We start from the raw sequence: 18830 nt of genomic DNA, 5'->3' as shown, positions 1-18830 counted from the left end.
TTGTTTTTCTGTTTCTAAAAATATTTTATTTAAACTGCAAAAAATCCAGAATTCTCGAATTCGTGATTTATTGTCGCCGTTGTGACGTCACAGTACCCTTTGATCAATGTTCTGGTTTAGAAGTCATTTTGTTTCGGGGTTGTAATCAATCTAAACAGGAAAGAAACTCGATGTTAGGTGTCAGGTGTACCACGGGTGTCACCGCGATTTAAAATGTTACACCCCCCAGATTTGTAGCTTAAGATGTAAAATTCAAATCCTTGTTCTAACGATAAAAAATCGAATTCTTGCGATTCTGCTGAAAGGGAATCGAACCCGGAACCCTTTGATTAAATATGGAGATTTGAAAATTATCAATTATCACATTATTCTGCTTTCATATTATTTCTGTTATAATCTACTTTAACGAATTTTGTTTTGCTGATAATTTCTTCTTTTTACCGCGTGTTTTATCGATTGCGTCGATTTGCTACTAAAATTTCCTTCTCTTCGTTGTTTTAATTAATTTGATCTTCGATATCGAATTCAAAAAGATAAAGGCAATTTTATATTTATGTTTTAAAATTTTTTTTATGAAATTTAGGCCAAAGTTGGCCCATTACCTCAAATAAATTTAAAAAAAGAAGATTTCTCTTTTTTTATTTTTTCCGACTCCAAAAGAGGGTTGTTAATTGTTAAAACACGATCAGGAAATATGGGATATTATGTGCCAACTCTGTCCCATTTTACCCCACAGTACTATATGGGATATTATATGCTAACGGTATCCATCTTACCCCACAGTACTATATGGGATATTATGTGCTAACGGTATCCATCTTACCTCACAGTACTATATGGGATATTATGTGCTAACTGTATCCATTTTACCCCACAGTACTATATGGGATATTATATGCTAACGGTATCCATCTTACCCCACAGTAATACAAACACCCGTACAGAACCTTTAGACTCCACAAAAAGTGTTTAAATTACCACGCAAAGTAAACTAGCACGAAACTTGTACGTCATAATCGTTCTAATGTGTTTCGTTTGTGTCGTAACAGTTTAAAATATTATAGCATAAACAGGAAATGTATTTTATTACGTAACAATGCCGATTATCCCTAAACAAGAACCCGTGTTATAAAGACTGTCATTGCCCTGCCATGCGAGGATAAATAAGTTACATAATATATTCATCTCACTAACAAGACCATTCAATAATGACGTCACACATTCGATATTCTTGCGGTTGAGTATTCGAATTTTTATCTTTTTTTAATCTAGCGGATCAAAAATGTCCTTCCAGTAGATATCACCTTAGATGACGTCACCATTCGATATATTTTCTGACTTTAATTAAAAGGAACGAATATTCGGCACAAAATATTCGAAATATTCGTGTTTTTATGAAAAATATTTGATTTATTCGAAAGAAACAAATTCAAATGGTTTAGTAAGCATTTATGACGTAATAATAATATTTGTGTACGTAAATAACAGTCCTTTTGTCTTTTTGTATACGTCATAATGCACATTATTAGAAGTATAAGATTTCTATGGTTAATTTATTATTAATGTTATTTCTACCACTGTCCATCATAAGATGTTTAATATTTTTCGGGCCATTAACTCGCGGAGGAATATTGAATATTCGCTTCGATCGCGATCGCGGAATATTCTGGAATAAAAATGTTGTTTACTTCATTAAGCCGCGCGATTCCCATTATCTGCCGCTAAGTCTGTGCTGGCGTATTATAAGTCGCACCATTGATTAGCCGTCCATGTAACAACACTTTCCGAGTTTTACTTCGTCGATTTTATTGCCAAACAAACGACCTCGACATGAGGCTTGTAGTTCTTAAATTTATGCAAAAGACAAAAAAATTTGGAAAATTTCATTCCATTTTTAATCTTGCTGGCGAATGCTGTCTGATGACGTCATTTTAAATTGACGTCACAGAATTACGTATGTGGCGGCGAAATTTATTCTGCTGTTGTTGTTACAAGATATAACGTAATATATAATATAACGACAGTCGTTATAACACGGGTGTTCTGTTTCATACACCTCGTGCCCGCTTACAAGTTACCACGTATGTAACTTTGTGAGTAATTGTTTTTTAGAGTAATATACCATATGGTATAATACTACATTGCGTTTAAATACACTTAACTAGCATTGTTCATACCGAGCATGCTTACATAACTTACGCGTTCACACGAAACCTAACAGGCGATCAAAGCTAAAAAAAATCGTAAAATTTTAGGACAAATTTTTCTCTCGTTTTCGCTCGATTGAAAAATTTACAAGAATTTCTAAAAACTCGCTCTCGCGCGAACATATTGTTTTCCGTTATGACGTAACAGTTAACCCGCGTGACGACGCGCTAATCTTATTAAATCACCAGAAAACAAGGGAAAATATCCCGGGTTTTGTGAGGGATTGTTATTGCCGGTGACGCACAATTGAACCAATATATTATAAACTTTACTAAATATTGTCGTTGTATCTGTTGAGGACTAATTGACGTTATATTGTTATATATATGGGGGAAGATGGGACACATTTTATTCCATTTTTTGTCCCATTTGGACGTAAACAAAGAACACTCAAAGAATTATAAAACCGTATCCTCACGACTTCCATAGATCGTTAACAGAACATTGGTCAGAATAAAATAGAGAAACAAAATACGGAAAGTAACGGTAAAATAACATACTTTAAAACACGCTAATGGATAAAACATATGTTTGGGAGTTATATAGGTGTAAATTAAAATTGAACTCCGACTGTTTCAACGCATGTCTACTAATTTATTATTAGGCAACAGGTATTTCTAAATGTTAATGTTATATTTAGATTAGTCATTTATATATGCGCTACTATGCAAATATAGATGTGTGTAAAGTCCGTATATATATATACACGTATATATGTATATATATACTGGTATGTTTATGCTAATTTGTTACAGTGTATTTATACATATACTGAATAACAGTATTCATATTCGTATATAGTAGGGTGGGGAAGATGGGACACCTTTAGCGCAAAATATCCAAATATCCCGTTCGTGTTGAAACAATTAACAACGGTCAACGGGGGTCGTAAGGATACGGTTTTATAATTCTTTGTTTACCAGCAAATAGAATAAGAAAACAAAATGAAAAGCTGCTAATTCTAATCTCTTCTTTATGTTAATTAATACAATCTGAGCTATTGTAGTCAAATGCATAAAAGATATGTTACCAGTACGTCACAAAAGTAGTATCAACAATTTAGTTTATGCTCCATAACAAACAATGTAGATACAAGGATTGATAAACGGGGTAAAAATAAAACAGAACCTGTAGCCAAGTTATCGCTGTCTTTTGTCTTTTATCTTAAATTTTGTGACTCGTTATCTTTTTACGCTTAGAGAGAATTGGTCATCTTGTACAAGTTACAGTTGCGAAGAAAAAGGCGCTTCACCTCGTGCGTCGGTGAATAGGAATATATGAATTGTTTAAGGATATGTCTCGTCGAAAGCAGGTGAGGCCACAGCAGTGTAACTTCACATCGGTTGGTGCCGCGCATATGGACGCCAGCTACAACACAAACTTCAATCGTGGTGAATTAAACCAGACCCCACCAAGCGAGGACTTGCCAGGGAAAGTGAGAACCCAATCCACAATTCAGAAAATGGAGACAACGTGTGACGGAGGAAAAGATATATTCGAACCTCAGATGGAAACTCCGTTATGTAAGATGGAGCAACACGAAGGTATTTATATTTCATTAATCATTTATTACTACGTTTATGATGTGCTAATTTGATATAGTTGAAAATACCCCCATATTATTTTACTACCAAGTTATTAAAGGCAGTATTGCGGCGATTGCTGTCGTCACCTGTGATTTATATTTTACGACCTTTTTTATTGCAAAGAAATTTCGCCCAAAATTTAATCAACAAATTAAGAACTGGCGAATGACATATTTTTGTTACGTAAGTGAATCAAATGTTTATTTATAAACCTGCGGGGTAAGATGGACACCGTTATTGCATAATGTATATAATATTGTGGGGAAAGATGGATACCGTTAGCACATATTGTCCCACGTTCCCCGATCGTGTTTTAAACAATTAACAACGTTCTTTTACAGTCGCGAGAATACGGTTATACAATTGTTATCGCCCAAAAAAAATCGCCAAACGTGTAAAAACATTATTTTTTAAATGAGAAATAAAAATGCCACAATAGATGCAATACGCACCAGTGTCAACAGTTAATGAAGCGTGGCGAACCACATGATATAGATATGTTATAAAATATTTATGCTTTTTGTGGCGTTTTCTAATATTCTATAAACAAACGCTCGGTTTACTGACTGATTAATGTAAAACCCTGACCTGAATTCGAACCCAGGAACCCTGGTTCTTCAACCTTAGCGTGGATTTGAGCCCAGGATCCCTGATTTTCCAACCTTGGCCTTTTAATTAGTTTATTATTACGTCACACAGCGCAATGGTCGAAAATTGTCGATAATACTAAAGTGTGACATCATAAAAGGAGTTTACACCTTCAGCAAAGTGTTATATTCCCGAATTAACCCAGATATTTATTGTATATGTGTTGTGACGTCACCTTTAAACCGCGGGAAATCGCGCCTCGTTTCAACTATTATGACGTCATTATTGCGTAAACACGTCACAATAACGATTGTAAAAATTCGATTCTTTAGTGACAAAACAAAGATTTGTGACGTAATAACGATAGCATTTACAGTAAAACATCGACACTCATTGTTGTAAAATTCTGAAATTTTTGTTAGAAAAATTTGTTTCCTTTCTGTGACGTGACAATTACCTGTGTTAAGATTAAAAGTTCCATCGAAACATCGCGACGTTTAAAGTATTCCGCTCGCCAATCCCTTGATGACGTAATCACCTAATGAGACGGTTTGTTACGTCATAATCGATAGAAAAAATAAAAGAAGTTTGAACAATCCGCATTGTGGTTGATTGTCCTTGATTAATTAACAAATATGAGTCGCGTTTTATCGCGTGTTTCGCGAATGGTTGTTTCGTAACAATGACGAAAGAAAAGTTTGTACAATTACAATACTAAGGGGGAAGATGGTACACCGTTAGCGCATAATATCCAATATTTCCTGAACGTGTTTTTTTATTATTTTACAACGGTCTATGGGAGTTGTGAGGATACAGTTTTATAATTCTTTTAATTTACTTTGTTTACTACTAAATTCGACAAGAAAAAAAAAACGACCATCTTACCCCAAGTACCCTACTGTTTATATATATACGTGGACCATCTTACCCCAAGCTACGAAACCATGGACCATCTTACCCCACCCTATAATAAAATTCAAAATCTATTGGTTCGATATTCGTAAAACGACACAACCACTTCAATCGCCATGAAGTCGCTTTTTTATCAGGAAATGGAATTTTAGACGTTAAAGCACATTTGCTAACTAGAGATCGCTAAAATATAATAAACCTCGCACAAAAGCCGCCTGGAATCGAACCCAGGCCTCTCTATTCACGATAGTAACATAATACCCTTGGGATAACTCCAAACCGAGAAGTTTGTATGTTTACCACATAGTAATACGACTTTTGAGTAGATATGGTGCACAACAATCGTCCATATACGTTAGTTAATTGAAATTCAACTCGTCTTACCAGTAGCTATTGAAATATCCGCTTTTGTTCCTGGAAATGTACAAGTAATTTAATATTACCAGCAACAAAACCTGCGTATTTCACCCATTGTTACGTCACAGGCGCCAAAGTGAGTTAACAGTTCATTAATATGAGATATTAACCAATAGCAGAGCTTAGATTTGATTTAAATGTCTTTCCTTATATTCCCGCCAATATTTTCCAGGAAAATTGGAAACTTTTAAAGTCGGATTAATTTACATCTAATTTTTTAATTAAAGTGATTACAAGTTATTAATAAATATCAAATTATGAAATATTTAAAAAAAATATTTTAATGTTTTTTTTATTTTTTTAACACCCCGGTGACGTCACGATGACGTAGCTTAGATAGTTTACGTTTGTTAATTAATCTATGACGTGTTAATTAATCAAGTTTTGACTTTATTTGATTTTACGGGATATTTGTAACTTCCGGTAAGTAACAAACATCCGTGACGTCATAATTGATTAGGTTTTGTAACAATCAGCGTGTGTTACGCAACGATGAATATTATTTCCGCATTCGAGAAATTTTGAAACAATCTCGAAATTGACTTGTGACGTCACAAGTAGTTTGACCCAGATTTTATTCTCGAACTTATTTCGCGTCATTCGCGACTCACCTTTGGGATAACAATCAAAAATCAATGACGTCACAATGTAACTTTGTGTCGTCACAGACGGTATTGGGGTCGGTATTATTTGTTGTTCTAGTTTCGCGTCATAGAATCTCAACTTGAAGTTACAATTGTTTAATCAGTGGCTGCAACATTTGCATTAAAACTGTTGAAAGCGGCGCGTCTCTTTCTTCCAGCAGAAAAATGACGCGGGCGCGTGAGAATTAAAATAAAGGTGGCAGATCCCGCGGCGTCCATCGTAGCCTTATCAATACGCTTCGAGATTTTTGCATAAACGGCGTGGCGTGCGAGAGAAAAGAGGGACGGAGTGAAAAAGGTTCTCTTCTTTGTTTCTTTCTTTATGAGGAGCGAGGAGGATTGTTGCTTCATATGCAGAAACATCACTTGCATGTAACACAGATTAGTTGGGCAGTGGTCGCAATAATATATTAGTTTATTAAGTTTTCTTCACTTTTGGACCAAGATTTTGTGACCCGAGTATTCTGTACAGTACAGGTGAGTTTCAACAACGAGTTTTATCAATATTTCAACTTTAATCTACCATGTGTTGGCATATTTAAACCTTACCGCCAAAAAAAAAACATTTTTGCGAAACGGTAATGTGTTTAGACTTCTAATAAGCGTTGTAGTGACTTTAGTTTCCAGCTACCCAGCACAAACTCGTGTTCTTAAGTTAGATTGTTGAAGTTAATTAAGTGCAGTTCGTTTATTGCTTCCCGTCGCCCCATTTTGATTGCGAGTCAGGAAGTTCTGAATATGTAACAACTGACGCTGCCATAAGCTTCCAAATTTAACTGCAAACTTTGAAGGGAAATTTTAACCTTTTCCTAATACGACTTTGTAATGATTTACGTCATAATAGCCTTTATGATCGCACAATTATATCGTGCAGTGATTTATTACGTCATAATTTAATGATTGTTAAAATTCGAATGATTTATATTTTAGAATATAAACAATTAATTTAATTGTTCTCGTTAAAACGTAATGATGCTTAGTATACCCGTGAGTATGACGTCACAATGCAGTAATTTATCGGAAACAATGGGTATTGTTACGTAGTATTGCGATTGATTCTAGTTTAAACAATTTCTTTACCTTTTGCCCATTGTCTGTGGCTGTGACATCACAATACGTAATATGCCTAAAGCGCGAATAATCGATTGGATATTTACATTATTACAAAACAACGATCTACACGATTTTGTAACATTTTTATTGCATCACGTCATACCCAAATGACGTCATATTTAGATGACGTCATCGCACGATAACGAAACTTAGTGTAATATGTGTTGTATGGTCATGGCGCACTTATTGTTGTTATTTATAACTCTGGTTCGCTTGAATGTTAACACGACTTGGTTTGTCTAAAGTCCTCGCTTGAAACGAAACGTAAATATCAAGGCTTAACGCAACGCAACGCAACGTGGTGTAGCTGGCCGCATGTAATGTATAATCATCTGGATTTACGTTCATATGAAAAAATTACCACAACTTATTATAAAGGTGTCGTGTTCTGCTTCATATATAGATTTATGTATCTTATTATAGAGAGGAACATGAATAGTAACTTAACATCTAATTGTAAACTGTTGATTTGAGTTTATGATATTTGTTGAGGTTTGTGTACACTTGGATTATTGGTGTATTAGCGTTAGCAATGCACCCAATGCGTAATATACATATATTTGTATGTGTTTGTGTAAACAGGATTTCCGTTTCAGTAATGCGCATTGAAATACTTTTATATTTGAATAGAGTTGAATCTTATTTAAAAAGGACAAGACCTTTAATTCTTCTAATCTCAGTTAACCCTGTTTTTGCGGCGTATTTCCCAGTTTTAACACGCTTTGAAGGAAAGCCAGAAGCGTGCTATGCCTGAACGCATTAGGGTTTTTACATGTGGCTTTAAATTGGTCGGTAACCGGTTAAGATTCTGTTAATCTCTTTAACGTGGTGCACATTCTTGCGGATTAGGGGGGTTTGGTTGTGGCCAGTATAGGTTACAACGGTTGGTTGGATCCAGCGCGCTCTATGATGACCGATGAGTCTTAAAGGGAACTTAGGTGGATCTTATAATCGGTTGTACAGATAGACCTTACTTGGCTGAATCTACTGTTCAAAAATTTTCCGTTTAAATCGGTACGGTTTTCGAACTATCGTTATTTTATATTTCAACGAAAAATTGAAAATGTAGATTTATTTTAATAAGGACTATATATCTGTACACCAATTATAAAATGTGGCATCAACCAGTTTCCTCTATTAATATTACTGGCACACGTATAAATATAAGCTTCGATAAATCGGAAACGGAGCCGTTTCAAACGGAAATAATGAAAATGTTTTTAGTTCAATAAAACCCATACATGAACAATAGCAATTATAAAACGTGACTTAAGTCCCCTTTAAGACTTAACTTCCAAACATAGATAACAACGATCGATTTCCAGTCCTGGCTAATGTTATATTCGACGTGTCCGCGGGTGAATATAACTGGACATTGGAAAATTAAATTTCTTTCGCGGAGGATTATATTTACGATATTAATCCGTGACGTCATTTGTATAAAACAGTATTCCTTAAAAGTGGTCCCGTCATCCGCGCAACTATGATTTAAAATACATTGGGAATTCCGGAAACTATAATTATAAATTACTTTGGTAAACGGAAATATATAAAATAATTTGCATTTATTCATTTAATTACATTAACAAAGTTAATCTTTATTTAAAACAACGGAGAAAATGAAATTAACAGCAAAACGAGTCGTTAAAACACGCTATGGATAAAACTACTTGAGTGTCAAAATAGCGTTGCTGTTAAATGAACTTGGCCTTTATAAAACAAGTTGCAACCTTAAATGTCGTTTTAAACTATTTAGGAAATTCAGCAAAATATATTAACAAATCTACGAAACTATGTATGGGTAAAGACCGCTGGAAAATTCGTTTTCATTTCATGGATTGACTCATACGCGGCTTATACCCCCCAACCCCCTAACCCCTATAATATGTTATGACTAATAACCCCTGTGACCCCGGAAACCCCCCAAGTGACGAGACGGGAAGACAATATTATTATGACACATGTTCGTTACGTCATAATGGGTAGTGTTATGAGTAAGTGGTGATTGTTTATCGCATAATCACAATTGTGAGTGATCCTAAAACTAATTAATTCTAAAAACAAAACAGCAAAATGTTTCCAAATTTGGAAATTTGTGAGAATGATGTAATCGGTTAATTTTAGATTCAATTATTATAATTTGAACGGATTTTATTTTAGAATAGAATTCAATCAAAATAAAAATAGGACTCAATCAGATATTTTATTTGCATAAAACTTTAAAAATATATACGCTGAACAAGGCTGGTTGTAAACATTACTTGGTTTGTTGTTTGTGTATATAGTAGGGGAAAGATGGGACATATTTTCATTATATTTTCTCGTCCCGTTAGGTAGTAAACAAAGTACGAATTCTAAAACCGTATCCTCACGATTCCCATAGACCGTTATTGTTCGTTTAAAACACGATCAGAACTTTAGAATATTATGTGCTAAAGATGTCCCGTTTTCCCTGAATCTATTGTCCAATCTTACCCCACCCTACTATACATCCAGCCACGTGTTGACCACGCTTTGTGACCAACATATGAATTCACCAGCCTCCCGCAAACTGCATTATGTTATAAATAAGTCGATAGGCCGTTATAGCTGGTTATGCATCCGTACTTAAGATCCGGTGTCGTGTGTCGAACAGGCCGCGAGATGAAGTCGCTTAAGTTATTATTGCGCTCGAAACATCGCGTCCATGCACTGTGACGTAACAATGCTTTAGAATCACCCCCAAAGTTTCGTGTTCGCAAGAATTTGTGTAAAACTTAATAAAATCGTATTTTTGTTAAATTTTGTTAAAAACATTGCGTGTGAAAAATAAACGGTGTGAAAATGTTGGTTACGCTTCGCTGATTCCATTGATGCGTAACAATACGTATAGATTGCATCACAATGCTAGTGGTCAGTACTGTTTGCATGCGCCTTATGTTACATTATGACGAAACAAAGGCAACAGAAGCCGGACAATGGTCACGGTTGAATGGGTGCAAGTGCTGCCGTGTTTTACTGCGCAACAAATGAAATTTTTTTTAACTGTTTTCACTGAAATGAGTATGAACGATTGAATAAATAGGTGAATGAATGTAACTTATTTATCCTCACATGGCGGGGCAACTACAGTCGTTATAACACGGGTGTTCTGTTTCATACACCTCGTGCCCGCTTACAAGTTACCACGTATGTAACTTTGTGGGTGATTGTTTTCATGTTTTTATGTGTTGCCCCTCTTGCCAACCTTTCAACTTTTACCCGCCGTGCAGCACTGCTATAACTCACTGCAAAACCATTTAACCGTGACCAGTTTCTTGACAATGCATCTATTATGACGTCACACTGATGACGTATTACGACACGTGATCGCGCAACTAGATCTAGAAACTTATACAATTGTTCAAAACCACGAAATGACAAACAGCATTGTTACGTCACTGATCCGATTGTTCCGTTTCATTTTACATCAAAATATTTCGTTCTGGAATTCGGTAAATCATCAAAACAAGACGTATTATGACGCTGTTCATTCTAGATGGTTATGACGTCACAATACGAGGAACTTATTCTCAAATTTCGATTATTGTCGAACACAAACCATTGTTTAGTAACTTTGACTCATTATGACGTAATAAATCGAATTCGAGTGTTTTTCCGATCGTTATCGAAGCGTGACGCGAACGCAGCCAAGCGTGACGGCCACGGTTTTTTATTCCTTGATATTTCGTGCCCAATATCATAAGAGGCCCCCACCCCCCGCACACATTCAACATTTTAGTTTTCCAAGTAAATTTTGGGTTTGTATACATACGCCACGTTAGTGTTGTTGCGCCATCCGCCACGGGTCGCGTAAACCGCGTGGCGGCTTCGTCTTTGTTGTTATTTTCAATTTCGATAAATTTAGTTTATTTGCTAACAATGTCCTCCTTGTTCAATCCTCTGTGACGTCACATTGAAGCGTGTGTTCTACGTCATAATGAGTTTCACGCGTTGTTTGAAATCTAAATTAAGATGTTTGTTTTGAGGTTGGTTGGTTAGGAAACCTCAAAGTACCAGCTTAGCTTTAAGACCACCTGCTGGTGTAGTTAAGCCAATATGTCGTCTGTATACATGATAACGTCATAATATGAATACGTCATAGAATCGCTACGTCATCTTCCGAAACGACTACATCATAAAATGATCATTAGCCTAAATGACTACGTCATCAACACGTATTAAATCCCTTTTCTTCTATTACAGAATCGACTCCAAACATCGGTGCTACGTCACCCAACAGCATGAAGGAAGAGGTAAAATATACGAAGAATAATTGTAAAAACATTTCGAATTAGTTGTTTCGTTGTAAATAGAACCCGAAATATTTTAACAAACTTGTATTAAAATATACAAGATTGTTAAAAACAAATAAAAAGTGTTTAAAACAATTTTTTTCCAATTCTGAACAAATTTACTTTTTTTTTCTAATTTGTTATTTTTAACTTAAACAAACTAACTTTCCAGGAGCGTCAAACGAACGGTTTTCCGGCCCCGGATTCGAACCACCAACCACTTTATTACGAAGGTGATTATTTAATAATTAAAATTAACAATTAATTATAACAAATCATTTCCTAATTTTTGCGACAAAAATAAACCCTTGAAAATAATCGCAGGAAATTATAAAACAATAAACCAAAAAAACAGTCATATATTTCTAAATATAGATAAGTAAGTTATTTATAAATTATAGATAATGTAGCCAATTTTTTTTTAGATTAATGCCGTTTTAATTGTTTATTTATAAAACTTTAAAAAATTCTTCAATTTTGTTTTATTTCTAATTTTTGTACAAATAAAATTTGCTTGTTTTTTATAAACTTTACTTTCCTTCCAGATGTCGCCAGATCATCCTCTTCCCCACCTCATCACTCCCCTCCACGTTTCCAACATCCGGAGGAAACAAGGAGCCAAATCTTCTCCTCTCATGACGACACGTATGAGGAGCAACCTCTCTGCATCCAGGAAGACGAAGACAAACCCACGGATGTTGCTCCGGGAGCTTTCCCGGTCATCCAGGAGGAAAAAGATGAAATAAAGACTTTCCAATCATCCTCCCCCAACCAAAGTCCACCCAGGATCGATCCACAACCTCCACGGGAGCCATTTGTGATCCCAGCATCCAGAGAGGAGCATGAAGATCGAAGATCATCATCAGAAACTCGATCATCTTCCGAGAGCAGATCTTCCGAGCTCCAGGTGATCAAGGAACAAGTTAAGATGATCCAGCAACAACACACATACCAGATCCAGATGATCCATTACTTGCATTGGCAACTTAACCTTCTGTCCCAACGACAACAACAAAACGGGTTACCTAGCAACGAAGCCCCCACAGCGCCACCAGTGTTCAACCCAATCACCCAACTTTTGGGGACAAACCCAGGTATCTTACCTCCAGATCCAGCGAGACTAGCAATGGCGATGTCAGCATCTACAAGCCCCCCATTCGGCCCCTCTGACCCCCAATCATCATTCAGACGCGCCTCCATTTCACCCCCTGCTCCAGAGCCACCCCGGCCCCAACAGAGACCCATGGAGCCCCAGGACCCCCCACGCATGGAACCCAACAACGAAGCGATGCTACGCGCGCTGCAACAACATCGACAACAACAACAACAAGAACAAATAAAACAAACGCCAAACCCGTTTTTATTCCAACAACAACCACAATCTTCGCTACCGGAGCATGTATCAGCGATGCTGAGGAACAAAAACCTCCTCCCAAAGCGTCCTGAGCAACATCCAACCTTCCAGGATCGAAACCAGGTCTCCCAGTCTTTAGAGAGGACGCAGATGATCCGAAACGAGCCGAAACATCCGGGTCAAATCGACAACGGGGAGGAATGGGTAAAGAACCAATGTCGGACTTGTCGTCGTGTTCTAAGTTGCCCAAGCGCACTCAAGCTACATTACAGAACCCATACAGGTGAATAAAGTATAATATCCAGGTAGATGAATAAATGATTGAACGAATTTAATTTATTTATCGTTATAACACGGGTTTCTGTTTCACACACCTCGTGTGCCAAGTAAGTCAGTTTGAAATAGCACTTCTGATAATTTATCAGCGTTTTAATGTCCAATATGGCCGACTAAAGTTGTTATGTGAGGTTCGTATTAAAACAGGCCAGAAAATTGGTGTTTTTTTTCCGGGCTAAATCCTACCTATATAGAACATTATTGACTGTAATGCGGATGCAATAACACCTAATATCTCCGCAGGCGAACGTCCATACCAATGCGACTTATGTTCACGAGCCTTTACCACACGTGGCAACCTCCGCACGCATTACAGCAGCGTCCACCGACGTGAGCTCCCTCCCGCTTCCTCATCAGGAGGCTCCTCCGTGAGCAAGAGAGGAGGATCTGCTAAATCCGAGAGTCATATTTGTCCTCTTTGTAGCTCCATATTCAACGATCAAGTTGGACTCGCACAGCACATGCAGATGCACGCGATAGTGAATAAACAGCAGCAACAGAATTTGTTGGCTATGAAGCAGAAGATGATAATGGCCCCACCATGTAACTAACGAGTGTATATTGTAGTTTAAATTTTTAATCATCTAGAATAAAATAGAGCACTGTATATTGGTTGTATCGTAGACCTTTAATATTTATATTAAAACACATATAGGACTTATACGCATGCAATTAAATCTAAAACTAAAGTTATGATAACTGCTTTAAATTTATGAGCGGTATATATTCACACAAAGCAAGGATAAATAAAAATACATTTGAAATACTCGACAGTGTGATGTGTATTAAAAGCTATGTGTGTTGTAGTTTAATTATAAAGTTGCAAAGTAAAAATAAGAAATTCAAATGGCGCCGCGAGACCACTTAACTATAGCTGGCTATTCTAACGTAATGTATATTTTATTTATTTATTAATTAATTAATTAAAATAATTAAATTTGATTTTTATCCTCAGTGCCACAAATAGAGGGCGAAAAAGTGAAAACCGAAGCAGTTGTCGATCTTTCGGCGTCTGGTCGTCGCCCCCCCAGCAACCCCCCCTCCCCAGTTAGGGGTTACGAAGGTGGGGTCAGTGAAAGGAAGTACCGGACCCCGGATAAACCCGAGAACGGGGGGTTTCCCGCTATCGTTACCGAGCATAGGGGTCAGAGTGGGTTCGACGCTTTGGATCTCAGCAGTGTTTCCCCGGCACCGCAGAAAGAGGAATTTAAAGAAGTTTTTGCAGAAAACGGAAACACTGAAAGGTGAAATAATAAATGACTTTTTAATCCTCGCTTGGCGGGGCAACGACAGTCGTTTTAACACGGGTGTTCTGTTTTATACACCTCGTGCCCGCTTACGAATTACCACGCATGTAACTTATTTATCCTCGCATGGCGGGGCAACCACAGTCGTTATAACATGGGTGTTCTGTTTCATACAAGTCGTGCCCGCTTACAAGTTACCACGTATGTAACTTATTTATCTCGCATGGCGGGGCAACCACAGTCATTATAACATGGGTGTTCTGTTTTATACACCTCGTGCCCGCTTACAAGTTACCACGTATGTAACTTATTTATCCTCGCATGGCGGGGCAACGACAGTAGTTATAACACGGGTGTTCTGTTTCATACACCTCGTGCCAGCTTACAAGTTACCACGTATGTAACTTATTTATCCTCGCTTGGCGGGGCAACGACAGTAGTTATAACACGGGTGTTCTGTTCCATACACCTCGTGCCTGCCCACAAGTTACCACGTATGTAACTTTAGGTAAATATTGTTATAATATTCTTAATATACGGCTGACTGAACCTTAGTTTAATTTATAGAAAACCCATAAATGCCAATGTGTGAATTAATATCCTACTATGACGTCATAGATTAAATTGTCGTCTCATTGTGGAACATTATACGCACAATCTATAATAATTCTAGTATAAAATATTAATAACGTCAGCGTTTTATATTTTATTAGATACCAGGAGACGGCCCAGCGTACGGAAATAGCTTCAGCCCGCGAAGTGAGTTGCTTGTATTGTTATAACGTTCGAATTATATACTGCCAACGTTCTAATGCATTATGATGTAATATATATATACGATGATGTAATATGATGTAATAGGCAGCCGAAACTCGCGTTTAATGATGCGTCTTATTGTCATAAAACGAACACGCAACGTTTTAATGCAGGTTCTTTGTTTATTAAAATAGATGCATCACTTTATATGGAAAAGTAAAAATACTAGATTAAAATAATATTACTTAAGCTTACTGCTTAATTGATATTACGGAAAGCACCTAGCGGGCCTATTATATCATACGTAGATGAAACCTGTATTACACTGTAGGACCTGAGATTTAGGTAAAAGTTGCCCCATTACCCAGATATTACACAGTTTAGAAGAAAACCATTTTTTTCTAATAACAAAAAAAATGTAACGAAAATTTCCAAAAACAATTAATTTCTGTTAAGCCCGTTATCCAGCGGTGTTTCCTCCGAATTTATAACTTTTTACAAATTTTGTATTTTGTGTAAGATTTTTGAGATTTACACGTTTTGTTTATCTTGCTCCAGCCTGACACCCAGCGGCCGTTCTTTCCATGCGGAATTTGCCTCCGACAACTTGAGAGTGAGGAAGATCTGAAGGAACATCTGATGACGCATGATGGGGGGTCGTCATGTGACAGTCCGTCATCGTCTATTGGGTCAACATCCGGCATCCAAGAGCAAAGAGGAGAGAACGGAGAGGAGCTCAGAATGGCTATGAAGGTAAAAAAAAGTATATTAAAAAGGGTTGTCTAAAATACAGACACCAAGCCACCATCTCCTATTTTTTAACCCATGTTTTTTATATTAATGGCAAAAAAATAGTTTTTATTCTTAAATTTAAGTGGGATAAATAGTTACTGTTTGTTAATTTTCTGTTCCTAATTATTAAATTAATCAACAGCGCCCGTTGGAAATTGACGAAACCTCCCAACTTCCCGACGCCAAACGTAACAATGTTCCCCGACACTGGTGTAACATTTGTAAGAAACAATTCTCGTCGGCGAGTTCGCTGCAGGTGGTTAAGTTCATTCACTAATTAATTAAATGTGAATCTGAATGCATTGAATTTTATACTAAAGCGATAAAAGGGCCTTGTTATACGGAAACTATAAAATACATGTTGCATTTTTTTATATAAAATATTTTGGGCTATATAGCTTTTCAGTATAAACGCTTTTTTTTATAAAATTGTACTAAAACACCACCATATTAAATAACTTTTATTTTTTTTTGTGACAATTTATTTAATTTTTAAATCTTTTTTAGATCCACACACGAACGCACACCGGTGAAAAACCTTTCATTTGCAACGTGTGCAGTCGATCGTTCACCACAAAGGGTAATTTGAAGGTACATATGGGAACCCACGTGTGGGGGGCTGGGGGGTCCAGGAAAGGACGACGTGTGTCCATGGATAATCCTCTTATGTCAACATGGATGAAAAACTCAACGAACGTTGACGCAGTGATGCCGAATGCAAGGCCAGCACAACAGGACGCGAGGGCCAATGCATCGACAGCGGCAGCTTCAATTTACCAGGTGGGAACACTGGAACTATTTTGTAATTTTGACAAAAAAAATATTAAAAAAACGATGAAACAAAAACAATTAAAATGACTATTTTAAAAAGAAGTTTTTTTGGGGGGACGGCCAAAATTAATAAAACTAAAAGTGTAGAAGGGGAAAATATATGGATGAGGTCGTTTAGTAAAGCATACCAGGGGACCTGGGATCTATTACCTTTTATTCTAATTAATAAATTAATTAACTTAATGCCATTCTATTGGAAATATATCTATCATTGTAAACGATTCGTTGGATTTTGTTTATTGTGTGTTTCATGGAACCAGATCAAAGCCAGATTTCCTGGATTTATCACTTTTATATTTGTACGAATTGTGTTTTTCGGTATTTTTAATGTGAAACCACTTATCAGTTATTACAATTAATTAATTTACTAATTATTTGCTTTAATCCCTATACAAAAATTACGTAGAAATCAAAAACTGAATAAAATACTTATACTAATTTACTAATCACTCACTTCACCCCACAGCAATACGCCGCCATCGCTCAAGGTCTTATGGCTCGCAACCCAGCTGAGGGGATTCCCCCAACCCATGTATTGAACCAAGCATTGGCAGCAAGATACCTTCAACAACCCCTTCCTATCGGTGCCAACCAAGTGACAACTGAAGGTGAATATTGGCACGAAATGTTACAAACCCTAAATACAATATTTTGACAGATTCAATGCAAACTGTAATCACCGAAATTAAGACATTTTTTATTTTAATTTTTTTTTAATTCCCAAAAAAACTTTAATTTTAATATTTTTTAAATTCTAAAAAAAAACATTTATTTTAATATTTTTTTTACAACTTATGTTTTAAATCAACTTCATTTTTTCCCATTTCGTCTCCCTGGAGACTTTACTATCTTTCCCAGTTATTAGTTACCCGATAAACTAAGTAACCATTAAATAATTAACTCAGGTTCACCTGAAGCGAGTCTTTCATCCGACGGCGAGCAAGAAGGGGAAACCCCTAACGCGATATCCGCATCAACTGCTGCTCACGAATGGTTGTGGAAAGCTTACCAACAACGATCGCAAGGCCAGGTAAGAATAATTGTAACTTGTTTATCATCACCCAGAGATATTACATAACAAAATTTAATAAAAAGAATTGTAAAAAAAATTGTTAAATAATAAAATAATTATATATAAAATGTTGTTCTATAAAAAAAAAATTATCAGAAGTATTGGAATATTTTTCTTATAAACGAAAATATAACTTTTTAAATCTTTTAAAAATCTTCCAATTTCAGGTAAATTGAAGAACAAACGAAATTCTTTTAATTTTCGAACTTCCTGTGACGACATAAATGAACTCCTGACGTCACAATCATTGCTGAAAATCCCCACAAACGTCTTTACCGCGTCACAAACAATATTGTGATGCTTCCGATTACGAACATTCTGTATGACGTCAAAATGACGTAACAATGAACTATGTTGTAAATATTGTGTGTGTGTTCTAACGTTGCTTAATCTTTGGTGCTTTCCCTGAAATGAAACCACGCAGTCAACCAGCTGCTCCGTACAAGAGGCTGCTACTTATTTTAAAAACTCGACTTTTTGGTGCTAACTGTTTTGTGTTCGTTTGAAAATAAATCGTTTTGAAACAAATAATTAAATTGCTTGTTGTTTTATAGTGTAATTTATGAATGTATGTAACTTATTTATCCTCGCGTGGTGGGGAAACGACAGTCGTTATCACACTGGTGTTGTGTTTTTTGTGCCCACTATCGCCATCAGGGGG

General features: G+C 36.4%; 1 protein-coding gene and 1 long non-coding RNA gene across 4 annotated transcripts; one reads left to right on the top strand and one right to left on the bottom strand.

Moving 5' to 3' along the window:
- Positions 1 to 10: 10 nt before the first annotated feature.
- Positions 11 to 5884, bottom strand: LOC149736161 (uncharacterized). The gene is made up of 3 exons (XR_016385068.1): positions 5679 to 5884; positions 4840 to 4920; positions 11 to 150 (listed from the first exon to the last, which is right to left on the bottom strand). It is a non-coding gene; the product is annotated as an uncharacterized LOC149736161 (long non-coding RNA).
- On the top strand, positions 3477 to 18705 carry LOC149736160 (uncharacterized). 3 transcript variants are annotated; one of them, XM_089878446.1, is made up of 13 exons: positions 3481 to 3752; positions 11693 to 11742; positions 11954 to 12014; positions 12327 to 13418; positions 13715 to 14014; positions 14427 to 14715; positions 15432 to 15477; positions 16033 to 16227; positions 16409 to 16522; positions 16774 to 17046; positions 17564 to 17705; positions 18003 to 18127; positions 18337 to 18705. In XM_089878446.1, exons 1-13 carry the CDS (start codon positions 3503 to 3505, stop codon positions 18343 to 18345), a joined length of 2946 nt encoding a protein of 981 aa, XP_089734572.1. In that variant the 5' UTR covers positions 3481 to 3502; the 3' UTR covers positions 18346 to 18705. The 3 variants fall into 3 exon arrangements, with proteins under 3 accessions (XP_089734574.1, XP_089734572.1, XP_089734573.1); XM_089878447.1 differs by lacking the exon at positions 3481 to 3752 and adding an exon at positions 6513 to 6832; XM_089878448.1 differs by lacking the exons at positions 14427 to 14715; positions 15432 to 15477; positions 16033 to 16227; ... (3 more) ...; positions 18003 to 18127; positions 18337 to 18705 and having other exon boundaries at positions 3477 to 3752; positions 13715 to 14022.
- Positions 18706 to 18830: the final 125 nt, after the last annotated feature.

This window comes from Ciona robusta, chromosome 5 (genome assembly GCF_009617815.1).
Source record: "Ciona robusta chromosome 5, ASM961781v2".
Classification (NCBI taxonomy): domain Eukaryota; kingdom Metazoa; phylum Chordata; class Ascidiacea; order Phlebobranchia; family Cionidae; genus Ciona; species Ciona robusta.
This window is presented reverse-complemented; position numbering and strand designations above follow the sequence as displayed.